At 53.6% G+C, this 14,233-nt stretch overlaps 1 protein-coding gene across 1 annotated transcript in view; it reads right to left on the bottom strand.

Annotated features, from left to right (window-relative positions):
• The window catches only part of LOC142499980 (uncharacterized), a 76,042-nt gene that overhangs the window by 23,320 nt on the left and 38,489 nt on the right, over nucleotides 1-14,233 (bottom strand). Inside the window, exon 5 of the mRNA XM_075610037.1 lies at nucleotides 4,638-4,799. Coding sequence (XP_075466152.1) covers nucleotides 4,638-4,799 — 162 coding nt within the window. The remainder of the gene's footprint in view (nucleotides 1-4,637; nucleotides 4,800-14,233) is intronic.

Here is a 14,233-nt window from a genome sequence, read left to right on the forward strand (position 1 = left end):
ACAGGGCAGTACAGGGCAGTATGGTACAGGGCAGTGAAGTACAGTATGGTGCAGGGCAGAGAAGTACAGTATGGTGCAGGGCAGAGAAGTACAGTATGGTGCAGGGCAGAGAAGTACAGTATGGTGCAGGGCAGAGAAGTACAGTATGGTGCAGGGCAGAGAAGTACAGTATGGTACAGGGCAGAGAAGTACAGTATGGTACAGGGCAGAGAAGTAAAGTATAGTACAGGGCAGAGAAGTAAAGTATAGTACATGGCAGAGAAGTACAGTATAGTACAGGGCAGAGAAGTACAGTATAGTACAGGGCAGAGAAGTACAGTATAGTACAGGGCAGAGAAGTAAAGTATAGTACAGGGCAGTATAGTACAGGGCAGTATAGTACAGTATAGTACATGGCAGAGAAGTACAGTATGGTACAGGGCAGAGAAGTCAGTATAGTACAGGGCAGAGAAGTAAAGTATAGTACAGGGCAGTATAGTACAGGGCAGTATAGTACAGGGCAGTATAGTACAGGGCAGTATAGTACAGGGCAGTATAGTACAGGGCAGTATAGTACAGGGCAGAGAAGTACAGTATAGTACAGGGCAGAGAAGTACAGTATAGTACAGGGCAGAGAAGTACAGTATAGTACAGGGCAGTATAGTACAGGGCAGTATAGTACAGTATAGTACATGGCAGAGAAGTACAGTATAGTACAGGGCAGAGAAGTACAGTATAGTACAGGGCAGAGAAGTACAGTATGGTACAGGGCAGTACAGTGCAGGGCAGAGAAGTACAGTATAGTACAGGGAAGAGAAGTCAGTATAGTACAGGGCAGAGAAGTCAGTATAGTACAGGGCAGAGAAGTACAGTATAGTACAGGGCAGAGAAGTAAAGTATAGTACAGGGCAGTATAGTACAGGGCAGTATAGTACAGTATAGTACATGGCAGAGAAGTACAGTATAGTACAGGGCAGAGAAGTACAGTATAGTACAGGGCAGGGCAGTACAGGGCAGTACAGTATAGTACAGGACAGGGCAGTATAGTCCAGGGCAGTACAGGGCAGGGAAGTGCAGTATAGTACAGGGCAGGGAAGTACAGTATAGTGCAGGGCAGAACAGGGCAGGGAAGTACAGTATAGTACAGGACAGGGCAGTATAGTACAGGGCAGGGAAGTACAGGGCAGGGAAGTACAGTATAGTACAGGGCAGGGAAGTACAGTATAGTACAGGACAGGGCAGTATAGTACAGGGCAGTACAGGACAGGACAGGGCAGTATAGTACAGGGCAGTACAGGGAAGTACAGGGCAGGGAAGTGCAGTATAGTACAGGGCAGGGAAGTACAGGGCAGTACAAGGCACGGAAGTACAGTATAGTACAGGGCAGTATAGTACAGGGCAGTATAGTACAGGGCAGTAAACGGCAGGGCAGGGCAGTATAGTACAGGGCAGGGCAGTATAGTACAGGGCAGTACAGGGCAGGGCAGTATAGTACAGGGCAGTAAACGACAGGGCAATATAGTACAGGGCAGTATAGTACAGGGCAGTATAGTACAGGACAGTACAGGGCAGGGCAGTATAGTACAGGGCAGTATAGTACAGGGCAGTAAACGGCAGGGCAGTACAGGGCAGGGCAGTATAGTACAGGGCAGTAAACGGCAGGGCAGTATAGTACAGGGCTGTAAACGGCAGGGCAGTATAGTACAGGGCAGTATAGTACAGGGCAGTAAACGGCAGGGCAGTAAAAGGCAGGGCAGTAAAAGGCAGGGCAGTATAGTACAGGGCAGTAAACGGCAGGGCAGTATAGTACAAGGCAGTAAATGGCAGGGCAGTATAGTACAGGGCAGGGCAGTATAGTACAGGGCAGGGCAGTATAGTACAGGGCAGTATAGTACAGGGCAGGGCAGTATAGTACAGGGCAGTATAGTACAAGGCAGTAAATGGCAGGGCAGTATAGTACAGAGCAGGGCAGTATAGTACAGGGCAGGGCAGTATAGTACAGGGCAGTATAGTACAGGGCAGGGCAGTATAGTACAGGGCAGTATAGTACAGGGCAGTATAGTACAGGGCAGGGCAGTATAGTACAGGGCAGTATAGTACAGGGCAGGGCAGTATAGTACAGGGCAGTATAGTACAGGGCAGTATAGTACAAGGCAGTAAATGGCAGGGCAGTATAGTACAGAGCAGGGCAGTATAGTACAGGGCAGGGCAGTATAGTACAGGGCAGTATAGTACAGGGCAGGGCAGTATAGTACAGGGCAGTATAGTACAGGGCAGTATAGTATAGGGCAGGGCAGTATAGTACAGGGCAGTATAGTACAGGGCAGTATAGTACAGGGCAGGGCAGTATAGTACAGGGCAGTATAGTACAGGGCAGTATAGTACAGGGCAGGGCAGTATAGTACAGGGCAGGGCAGGGCAGGGCAGGGCAGTATAGTACAGGGCAGTATAGTACAGGGCAGGGCAGTACAGGGCAGTATAGTACAGGGCAGGGCAGTACAGGGCAGTATAGTACAGGGCAGCAGTTAGAGCTTCTCTCCAAACATGGCCATGTTGTTATTGGGGCTCTGACCCGCCTGTCCTCGCCTCGCGCTGTTATTCTTTCCTGTCACGGCTCAGGGAGAGCTGAGGTGTCAGGGATACAATGTGATGTCTAATGGCAGGGGAGAGGCCAATGTGATGGGATATTACCCCCGGACGCACTGCAGGGGTTAATATAAACGCGACAGTAAAGTGGCATTGACTTGCATAAGAGTTTCTGGGTCAGGGCCTTACCCCGTGTGTTTGCAGTGAGGGTGCTCTCACCCCGTGTGTTTGCAGTGAGGGTGCTCTCACCCCGTGTGTTTGCAGTGAGGGTGCTCTCACCCCGTGTGTTTGCAGTGAGGGTGCTCTCACCCCGTGTGTTTGCAGTGAGGGTGCTCTCACCCCGTGTGTTTGCAGTGAGGGTGCTCTCACCCCGTGTGTTTGCAGTGAGGGTGCTCTCACCCCGTGTGTTTGCAGTGAGGGTGCTCTCACCCCGTGTGTTTGCAGTGAGGGTGCTCTCACCCCGTGTGTTTGCAGTGAGGGTGCTCTCACCCCGTGTGTTTGCAGTGAGGGTGCTCTCACCCCGTGTGTTTGCAGTGAGGGTGCTCTCACCCCGTGTGTTTGCAGTGAGGGTGCTCTCACCCCGTGTGTTTGCAGTGAGGGTGCTCTCACCCCGTGTGTTTGCAGTGAGGGTGCTCTCACCCCGTGTGTTTGCAGTGAGGGTGCTCTCACCCCGTGTGTTTGCAGTGAGGGTGCTCTCCCCCCGTGTGTTTGCAGTGAGGGTGCTCTCACCCCGTGTGTTTGCAGTGAGGGTGCTCTCACCCCGTGTGTTTGCAGTGAGGGTGCTCTCACCCCGTGTGTTTGCAGTGAGGGTGCTCTCACCCCGTGTGTTTGCAGTGAGGGTGCTCTCACCCCGTGTGTTTGCAGTGAGGGTGCTCTCACCCCGTGTGTTTGCAGTGAGGGTGCTCTCCCCCCGTGTGTTTGCAGTGAGGGTGCTCTCACCCCGTGTGTTTGCAGTGAGGGTGCTCTCACCCCGTGTGTTTGCAGTGAGGGTGCTCTCACCCCGTGTGTTTGCAGTGAGGGTGCTCTCACCCCGTGTGTTTGCAGTGAGGGTGCTCTCACCCAGTGTGTTTGCAGTGAGGGTGCTCTCACCCCGTGTGTTTGCAGTGAGGGTGCTCTCACCCCGTGTGTTTGCAGTGAGGGTGCTCTCACCCCGTGTGTTTGCAGTGAGGGTGCTCTCACCCCGTGTGTTTGCAGTGAGGGTGCTCTCACCCCGTGTGTTTGCAGTGAGGGTGCTCTCACCCCGTGTGTTTGCAGTGAGGGTGCTCTCCCCCGTGTGTTTGCAGTGAGGGTGCTCTCACCCCGTGTGTTTGCAGTGAGGGTGCTCTCACCCCGTGTGTTTGCAGTGAGGGTGCTCTCACCCCGTGTGTTTGCAGTGAGGGTGCTCTCACCCCGTGTGTTTGCAGTGAGGGTGCTCTCACCCCGTATGTTTGCAGTGAGGGTGCTCTCACCCCGTGTGTTTGCAGTGAGGGTGCTCTCACCCCGTGTGTTTGCAGTGAGGGTTCTCTCACCCCGTGTGTTTGCAGTGAGGGTGCTCTCACCCCGTGTGTTTGCAGTGAGGGTGCTCTCACCCCGTGCGTTTGCAGTGAGGGTGCTCTCACCCCGTATGTTTGCAGTGAGGGTGCTCTCACCCCGTGTGTTTGCAGTGAGGGTGCTCTCACCCCGTGTGTTTGCAGTGAGGGTGCTGTCACCCCGTTTGTTTGCAGTGAGGGTGCTCTCACCCCGTGTGTTTGCAGTGAGGGTGCTCTCACCCTGTATGTTTGCAGTGAGGGTGCTCTCACCCCGTGTGTTTGCAGTGAGGGTGCTCTCACCCCATGTGTTTGCAGTGAGGGTGCTCTCCCCCATGTGTTTGCAGTGAGGGTGCTCTCACCCCGTGTGTTTGGGGGGGCTCTGCGGGACAGAGGGGAGGCCGCGGGACAGGGGGAATGCCTGCGGGACGGGGGGGGGGGCTGCGGCACAGGGGGGTCTGCGGCACAGGGGGGTCTGCGGCACAGGGGGGGCCTGCAGGCACAGAGATCACACTGCAGATAAGGATTCTGGGTAATGATGAGCACGCACAGTGGTATTATGAGTACCTGTAGGAGCTGATGTAGATTCAGTGGTATTAGCAGTACTTGTGGGTGCTGATGTAGATTCCGTGGTATTAGCAGTACTTGCGGGTGCTGATGTAGATTCCGTGGTATTAGCAGTACTTGTGGGAGATGATGTAGATACACTAGTACTTTCAGTACTTGCCCCTAAAAAAAATGTTTTAAATGAGCAAATGCTTGAAGTATGTAACAGTTTAACAGTATAACCAACAATGTAACAGTGTGACAAGCAGTGTAACACACAGTGTAACAGTGTGACAAGCAGTGTAACAGTGTGACAAGCAGTGTAACAGTGTGACAAGCAGTGTAACAGTGTGACAAGCAGTGTAACACACAGTGTAACAGTGTGACAAGCAGTGTAACACACAGTGTAACAGTGTGACAAGCAGTGTAACACACAGTGTGACAAGCAGTGTAACACACAGTGTAACAAGCAGTCTAACACAGTGTAACAAGCAGTGTAACACACAGTGTAACAGTGTGACAAGCAGTGTAACAGTATAACAAACAATGTAACAGTGTGACAAGCAGTGTAACAAGCAGTGTAACAGTGTGACAAGCAGTGTAACACACAGTGTAACCGTGTGACAAGCAGTGTAACACACAGTGTGACAAGCATTGTAACACACAGTGTAACCATGCGACAAGCAGTGTAACACACAGTGTAACAGTGTGACAAGCAGTGTAACACACAGTGTAACCATGTGACAAGCAGTGTAACACACAGTGTGACAAGCAGTGTAACACACAGTGTAACCATGTGACAAGCAGTGTAACACACAGTGTGACAAGCAGTGTAACACACAGTGTAAACATGCGACAAGCAGTGTAACACACAGTGTAACAGTGTGACAAGCAGTGTAACACACAGTGTAACAGTGTGACAAGCAATGTAACAATGTGACAAGCAGTGTAACAAGCAATGTAACAATGTAAGAGTATAACAGTATAACAAACAGTCACAGTGTAACAATCAATGCACCAAACAGTGTAACAGTATAACAATGTAACAGTGTAACAACCCGTGTAATAGTGTAGCAGTATAACAGTATAACAAACACTGTAACAGTGTAACACGCAGTGTATCAAACAGTGCACCAGTGTAAAAACAGTGTACCAGTGTAACAAGCAGTGTACCAGTGTAACAGACACAATTACACATGGGACGTACAGGGCAGGGCAGTGCAGTATAGTACAGGGCAGAGAAGTACAGTACAGGACAGGGCAGTATGGTACAGGGCAGAGAAGTACAGGACAGGGCAGTATGGTACAGGGCAGTATGGTACAGGGCAGTATGGTACAGGGCAGAGAAGTACAGGACAGGGCAGTATGGTACAGGGCAGAGAAGTACAGTATGGTACAGGGCAGAGAAGTACAGTATGGTGCAGGGCAGAGAAGTACAGTATGGTACAGGGCAGAGAAGTACAGTATGGTACAGGGCAGAGAAGTACAGTATGGTACAGGGCAGAGAAGTACAGTATGGTGCAGGGCAGAGAAGTAAAGTATAGTACAGGGCAGAGAAGTCAGTATAGTACAGGGCAGAGAAGTCAGTATAGTACAGGGCAGAGAAGTACAGTATGGTGCAGGGCAGTACAGGGCAGTACAGTATAGTACAGGACAGGGCAGTATAGTACAGGGCAGTACAGGGCAGTATGGTACAGGGCAGTGAAGTACAGTATGGTGCAGGGCAGAGAAGTACAGTATGGTGCAGGGCAGAGAAGTACAGTATGGTGCAGGGCAGAGAAGTACAGTATGGTGCAGGGCAGAGAAGTACAGTATGGTACAGGGCAGAGAAGTACAGTATGGTGCAGGGCAGAGAAGTACAGTATGGTACAGGGCAGAGAAGTACAGTATGGTACAGGGCAGAGAAGTAAAGTATAGTACAGGGCAGAGAAGTAAAGTATAGTACAGGGCAGTATAGTACAGTATAGTACATGGCAGAGAAGTACAGTATAGTACAGGGCAGAGAAGTACAGTATAGTACAGGGCAGAGAAGTACAGTATAGTACAGGGCAGAGAAGTAAAGTATAGTACAGGGCAGTATAGTACAGGGCAGTATAGTACAGTATAGTACATGGCAGAGAAGTACAGTATGGTACAGGGCAGAGAAGTCAGTATAGTACAGGGCAGAGAAGTAAAGTATAGTACAGGGCAGTATAGTACAGGGCAGTATAGTACAGGGCAGTATAGTACAGGGCAGTATAGTACAGTATAGTACATGGCAGAGAAGTACATTATAGTACAGGGCAGAGAAGTACAGTATAGTACAGGGCAGAGAAGTACAGTATAGTACAGGGCAGAGAAGTAAAGTATAGTACAGGGCAGTATAGTACAGGGCAGTATAGTACAGTATAGTACATGGCAGAGAAGTACAGTATAGTACAGGGCAGAGAAGTACAGTATAGTACAGGGCAGAGAAGTACAGTATGGTACAGGGCAGTACAGTGCAGGGCAGAGAAGTACAGTATAGTACAGGGCAGAGAAGTCAGTATAGTACAGGGCAGGGCAGTACAGGGCAGTACAGTATAGTACAGGACAGGGCAGTATAGTCCAGGGCAGTACAGGGCAGGGAAGTGCAGTATAGTACAGGGCAGGGAAGTACAGTATAGTGCAGGGCAGAACAGGGCAGGGAAGTACAGTATAGTACAGGACAGGGCAGTATAGTACAGGGCAGTACAGGGCAGGGAAGTACAGGGCAGGGAAGTACAGTATAGTACAGGGCAGTACAGGGCAGGGAAGTACAGTATAGTACAGGACAGGGCAGTATAGTACAGGGCAGTACAGGACAGGGAAGTACAGTATAGTACAGGGCAGTATAGTACAGGGCAGTACAGGACAGGGAAGTACAGGGCAGGGAAGTGCAGTATAGTACAGGGCAGGGAAGTACAGGGCAGTACAAGGCACGGAAGTACAGTATAGTACAGGGCAGTATAGTACAGGGCAGTATAGTACAGGGCAGTAAACGGCAGGGCAGGGCAGTATAGTACAGGGCAGTACAGGGCAGGGCAGTATATTACAGGGCAGTAAACGACAGGGCAATATAGTACAGGGCAGTATAGTACAGGGCAGTATAGTACAGGACAGTACAGGGCAGGGCAGTATAGTACAGGGCAGTATAGTACAGGGCAGTAAACGGCAGGGCAGTAAAAGGCAGGGCAGTATAGTACAGGGCAGTAAACGGCAGGGCAGTATAGTACAGGGCTGTAAACGGCAGGGCAGTATAGTACAGGGCAGTATAGTACAGGGCAGTAAACGGCAGGGCAGTAAAAGGCAGGGCAGTAAAAGGCAGGGCAGTATAGTACAGGGCAGTAAACGGCAGGGCAGTATAGTACAAGGCAGTAAATGGCAGGGCAGTATAGTACAGGGCAGGGCAGTATAGTACAGGGCAGGGCAGTATAGTACAGGGCAGTATAGTACAGGGCAGTATAGTACAAGGCAGTAAATGGCAGGGCAGTATAGTACAGAGCAGGGCAGTATAGTACAGGGCAGGGCAGTACAGTACAGGGCAGTATAGTACAGGGCAGGGCAGTATAGTACAGGGCAGTATAGTACAGGGCAGTATAGTACAGGGCAGGGCAGTATAGTACAGGGCAGTATAGTACAGGGCAGTATAGTACAGGGCAGGGCAGTATAGTACAGGGCAGTATAGTACAGGGCAGGGCAGTATAGTACAGGGCAGTATAGTACAGGGCAGTATAGTACAGGGCAGTATAGTACAAGGCAGTAAATGGCAGGGCAGTATAGTACAGAGCAGGGCAGTATAGTACAGGGCAGGGCAGTATAGTACAGGGCAGTATAGTACAGGGCAGGGCAGTATAGTACAGGGCAGTATAGTACAGGGCAGTATAGTATAGGGCAGGGCAGTATAGTACAGGGCAGTATAGTACAGGGCAGTATAGTACAGGGCAGGGCAGTATAGTACAGGGCAGTATAGTACAGGGCAGGGCAGTATAGTACAGGGCAGTATAGTACAGGGCAGTATAGTACAGGGCAGGGCAGTATAGTACAGGGCAGTATAGTACAGGGCAGTATAGTACAGGGCAGGGCAGTATAGTACAGGGCAGTATAGTACAGGGCAGGGCAGGGCAGGGCAGGGCAGTACAGGGCAGTATAGTACAGGGCAGTATAGTACAGGGCAGTATAGTACAGGGCAGGGCAGTACAGGGCAGGGCAGGGCAGGGCAGGGCAGTACAGGGCAGTATAGTACAGGGCAGTATAGTACAGGGCAGTATAGTACAGGGCAGGGCAGTACAGGGCAGGGCAGTACAGGGCAGTATAGTACAGGGCAGGGCAGTACAGGGCAGTATAGTACAGGGCAGTATAGTACAGGGCAGTATAGTACAGGGCAGGGCAGTACAGGGCAGGGCAGTACAGGGCAGTATAGTACAGGGCAGGGCAGTACAGGGCAGTATAGTACAGGGCAGCAGTTAGAGCTTCTCTCCAAACATGGCCATGTTGTTATTGGGGCTCTGACCCGCCTGTCCTCGCCTCGCGCTGTTATTCTTTCCTGTCACGGCTCAGGGAGAGCTGAGGTGTCAGGGATACAATGTGATGTCTAATGGCAGGGGAGAGGCCAATGTGATGGGATATTACCCCCGGACGCACTGCAGGGGTTAATATAAACGCGACAGTAAAGTGGCATTGACTTGCATAAGAGTTTCTGGGTCAGGGCCTTACCCCGTGTGTTTGCAGTGAGGGTGCTCTCACCCCGTGTGTTTGCAGTGAGGGTGCTCTCACCCCGTGTGTTTGCAGTGAGGGTGCTCTCACCCCGTGTGTTTGCAGAGAGGGTGCTCTCACCCCGTGTGTTTGCAGTGAGGGTGCTCTCACCCCGTGTGTTTGCAGTGAGGGTGCTCTCACCCCGTGTGTTTGCAGTGAGGGTGCTCTCACCCCGTGTGTTTGCAGTGAGGGTGCTCTCACCCCGTGTGTTTGCAGTGAGGGTGCTCTCACCCCGTGTGTTTGCAGTGAGGGTGCTCTCACCCCGTGTGTTTGCAGTGAGGGTGCTCTCACCCCGTGTGTTTGCAGTGAGGGTGCTCTCACCCCGTGTGTTTGCAGTGAGGGTGCTCTCACCCCGTGTGTTTGCAGTGAGGGTGCTCTCACCCCGTGTGTTTGCAGTGAGGGTTCTCTCACCCCGTGTGTTTGCAGTGAGGGTGCTCTCACCCCGTGTGTTTGCAGTGAGGGTGCTCTCACCCCGTGTGTTTGCAGTGAGGGTGCTCTCACCCTGTATGTTTGTAGTGAGGGTGCTCTCACCCCATGTGTTTGCAGTGAGGGTGCTCTCACCCCGTGTGTTTGCAGTGAGGGTGCTCTCACCCCGTATGTTTGCAGTGAGGGTGCTCTCACCCCGTGTGTTTGCAGTGAGGGTGCTCTCACCCCGTGTGTTTGCAGTGAGGGTGCTCTCACCCCGTGTGTTTGCAGTGAGGGTGCTCTCACCCTGTATGTTTGTAGTGAGGGTGCTCTCACCCCATGTGTTTGCAGTGAGGGTGCTCTCACCCCGTGTGTTTGCAGTGAGGGTGCTCTCACCCCGTATGTTTGCAGTGAGGGTGCTCTCACCCCGTGTGTTTGCAGTGAGGGTGCTCTCACCCCGTGTGTTTGCAGTGAGGGTGCTGTCACCCCGTTTGTTTGCAGTGAGGGTGCTCTCACCCCGTGTGTTTGCAGTGAGGGTGCTCTCACCCTGTATGTTTGCAGTGAGGGTGCTCTCACCCCGTGTGTTTGCAGTGAGGGTGCTCTCACCCCATGTGTTTGCAGTGAGGGTGCTCTCACCCCGTGTGTTTGGGGGGGCTCTGCGGGACAGGGGGAATGCCTGCGGGACGGGGGGGGGGGGGGCTGCGGCACAGGGGGGTCTGCGGCACAGGGGGGTCTGCGGCACAGGGGGGGCCTGCAGGCACAGAGATCACACTGCAGATAAGGATTCTGGGTAATGATGAGCACGCACAGGGTGTCACTTTTAGCTTCGGCTCCATGCTAAACAAAGATGCTTCTCTATAGCTTTCGGCCAGAGAATTATGCAGCTTTATACAGCTAAACCTGGACAAGGAAGTGCAGAATCAGAAAACCCACTCATACACAGCTTTAAAACTCAACAGTTTGCGCTTGGTCACTGATTCTGCACTGTGACACTGGTATTGGTGTGACACTGGTATTGGTGTGACACTGGTATTGGTGTGACACTGGTATTGGTGTGACACTGGTATTGGTGTGACACTGGTATTGGTGTGACACTGGGATTGGTCTGACACTGGGATTGGTCTGACACTGGTACTAGTACTGGTACTGGTACCGATTGTGCACTGTGACACTGGTATTGGTTTGACACTGGTACTGGTACTGGTGCTGATTGTGCACTGTGACACTGGTATTGGTGTGACACTGGTATTGGTGTGACACTGGTATTGCTGTGACACTGGATTTGCTGTGACACTGGATTTGCTGTGACACTGGATTTGCTGTGACACTGGTATTGCTGTGACACTGGTATTGCTGTGACACTGGTATTGCTGTGACACTGGTATTGCTGTGACACTGGTATTGCTGTGACACTGGTATTGCTGTGACACTGGTATTGCTGTGACATTGATAAGAGTACGATAGTAAATCTATATATTAAAATAACATGATCTGACCACATGTATCTGGAGCGACCTTCTGCAGAGCAGGAGACGATGGTGACCGCATTGATCTATTCAGTCATCACAGAGCGGGCGTTGGGGGTGCAGGCCGGGGGAGGCAGGAAGAGCAGGTAGGGGGTTGGGTGTGTAGGGCAGGGAGCAGGTGCAGGGCACAGGGCAGAGGTGCAGGGAGGGGGAAGGGGTTTAGGGGTGCAGGTTGGAGGGTTGGGGGTTTGGGGAAGGGGTTTAGGGGTGCAGGGCAGGGGAAGGGGGTGCAGGGGTTTAGCGGTGCAGGGAGGGGGTTGGGGGTGCAGGGCGGGGAGGGGGTTGGGGGTGAAGGGTGGGGAAGGCGTTTAGGGGTGCAGGGTGGGGGAAGGGGTTTAGGGGTGCAGGGAGCATACAATAAACAGACAATTTCCCAAACCCTGCAGGAGGATCAGTGACTCATCGTGTCTGTGTTTGTTCAGTGACCCATAAATCCTGCACAGAATCCCAAGAATTAAAGCAGAGCCAGTGAGCAGCATGGAGAGGGGTGAGCAGAGGAGGAGAGGGGTGAGCAGAGGAGGAGAGGGGTGAGCAGGGGGGGAGAGGGGTGAGCAAGGGGAGGAGAGGGGTGAGCAGGGGGAGGAGAGGGGTGAGCAGGGGGAGGAGAGGGGTGAGCAGGGGGAGGAGAGGGGTGAGCAGGGGGAGGAGAGGGGTGAGCAGCAGGGAGAGGAGTGAGCAGAGGAGGAGAGGAGTGAGCAGAGGAGGAGAGGAGTGAGCAGGGGGGGAGAGGAGTGAGCAGGGGGGAGAGGGGTGATCAGGGAGGGGGAGGGGTGAGCAGGGGGGGAGGGGTGAGCAGGGGGAGGGGTGAGCAGGGGGGGAGGGGTGAGCAGCAGGGAGAGGGGTGAGCAGGGGAGGAGAGGAGTGAGCAGCAGGGAGAGAAGGAGAGAGGGTGAGCAGGGGGAGAGGGGTGAGCAGGGGGAGAGGGGTGAGCAGGAGGGGAGAGGGGTGTGCAGGGGGGGGAGAGGGGTGTGCAGGGGGGGGAGAGGGGTGAGCAGCAGGGAGAGGGGGAAGCAGGGGGGAGAGGGGTGAGCAGCTGGGAGAGGGGGAAGCAGGGGGGAGAGGAGTGAGCAGGGGGGGAGAGGGGTGAGCAGCAGGGAGAGGGGGAAGCAGGGGGGAGAGGGTGAGCAGCAGGGAGAGGGGGAAGCAGGGGCGGAGAGGAGTGAGCAGGGGGAGACGGGTGAGCAGGGGGGAGAGGGGTGAGCAGGGGGGGAGAGGGTTGAGCAGCAGGGAGAGGGGTGAGCAGCAGGGAGAGGGGGAATCAGGGGTGGAGAGGAGTGAGCAGGAGGAGACGGGTGAGCAGGGGGGGAGAGGGTTGAGCAGCAGGGAGAGGGGTGAGCAGGGGGGGAGAGGATTGAGCAGCAGGGAGAGGGGTGAGCAGCAGGGAGAGAGGTGAGCAGCAGGGAGAGAGGTGAGCAGCAGGGAGAGGGGGGAGCAGCAGGGAGAGGGGGAGAGAGGGGTGAGCAGGGGGAGGAGAGGGGCGAGCAGGGGGAGGAGAGGGGCGAGCAGGGGGAGGAGAGGGGCGAGCAGGGGGAGGAGAGGGGCGAGCAGGGGGAGGAGAGGGGCGAGCAGGGGGAGGAGAGGGGTGAGCAGGGGGAGGAGAGGGGTGAGCAGGGGGAGGAGAGGGGTGAGCAGGGGGAGGAGAGGGGTGAGGAGGGGAGGAGAGGGGTGAGCAGGGGGAGGAGAGGGGTGAGCAGGGGGAGGAGAGGGGTGAGGAGAGGGATGAGCAGGGGGAGGAGAGGGGTGAGCAGGGGGAGGAGAGGGGTGAGCAGGGGGAGGAGAGGGGTGAGCAGGGGGAGGAGAGGGGTGAGCAGGGGGAGGAGAGGGGTGAGCACGGGGAGGAGAGGGGTGAGCTTCTAGTATAACGTACCTGTGTATAAAGCGGCTTTATACAAGGACACCCCCTCAATGTAACACTGCAGGGTGTATAACGTACCTGTGTATAGAGCGGCTTTATACAAGGACACCCCCTCAATGTAACAGTGCAGGATGTATAACGTACCTGTGTATAAAGCGGCTTTATACAAGGACACCCCCTCAATGTAACACTGCAGGGTGTATAACGTACCTGTGTATAAAGCGGCTTTATACAAGGACACCCCCTCAATGTAACACTGCAGGGTATATAACGTACCTGTGTATAGAGCGGCTTTATACAAGGACACCCCCTCAATGTAACACTGCAGGGTGTATAACGTACCTGTGTATAAAGCGGCTTTATACAAGGACACCCCCTCAATGTAACACTGCAGGGTGTATAACGTATCTGTGTATAGAGCAGCTTTATACAAGGACACCCCCTCAATGTAACACTGCAGGGTGTATAACGTACCTGTGTATAAAGCGGCTTTATACAAGGACACCCCCTCAATGTAACACTGCAGGGTGTATAACGTACCTGTGTATAGAGCGGCTTTATACAAGGACACCCCCTCAATGTAACACTGCAGGATGTATAACGTACCTGTGTATAAAGCGGCTTTATACAAGGACACCCCCTCAATGTAACACTGCAGGGTGTATAACGTACCTGTGTATAGCACACACTCTCTGCTCGGACGTTACCTGCGTTACTAGTTGTGGTTTTTCCAGTTACAGATCCAATAATCCGAGCAGATGTGAGCAGCCATAAAGCCCAGAATACACAGAGCCGAGTGCAGAGTGCAGAGCCGAGTGCAGAGTGCAGAGCCAAGTGCAGAGCGCAGAGTGCAGAGCCAAGTGCAGAGCACATAGACGAGTGCAGAGCGCAGAGCCAAGTGCAGAGCACATAGACAAGTGCAGAGCGCAGAGCCGAGTGCAGAGCCGAGTGCAGAGCGCAGAGCCGGGTGCAGAGCACATAGACGAGTGCAAAGCCATGGTGCAGAGCGTAGAGCTGAGTGCAGAGCGCAGAGCCGATTGCAGAGCGCAGAGCCGAGTGCAGAGCCGAGTGCAGAGTGC

This window comes from Ascaphus truei, chromosome 7 (genome assembly GCF_040206685.1).
Source record: "Ascaphus truei isolate aAscTru1 chromosome 7, aAscTru1.hap1, whole genome shotgun sequence".
Lineage (NCBI taxonomy): Eukaryota > Metazoa > Chordata > Amphibia > Anura > Ascaphidae > Ascaphus > Ascaphus truei.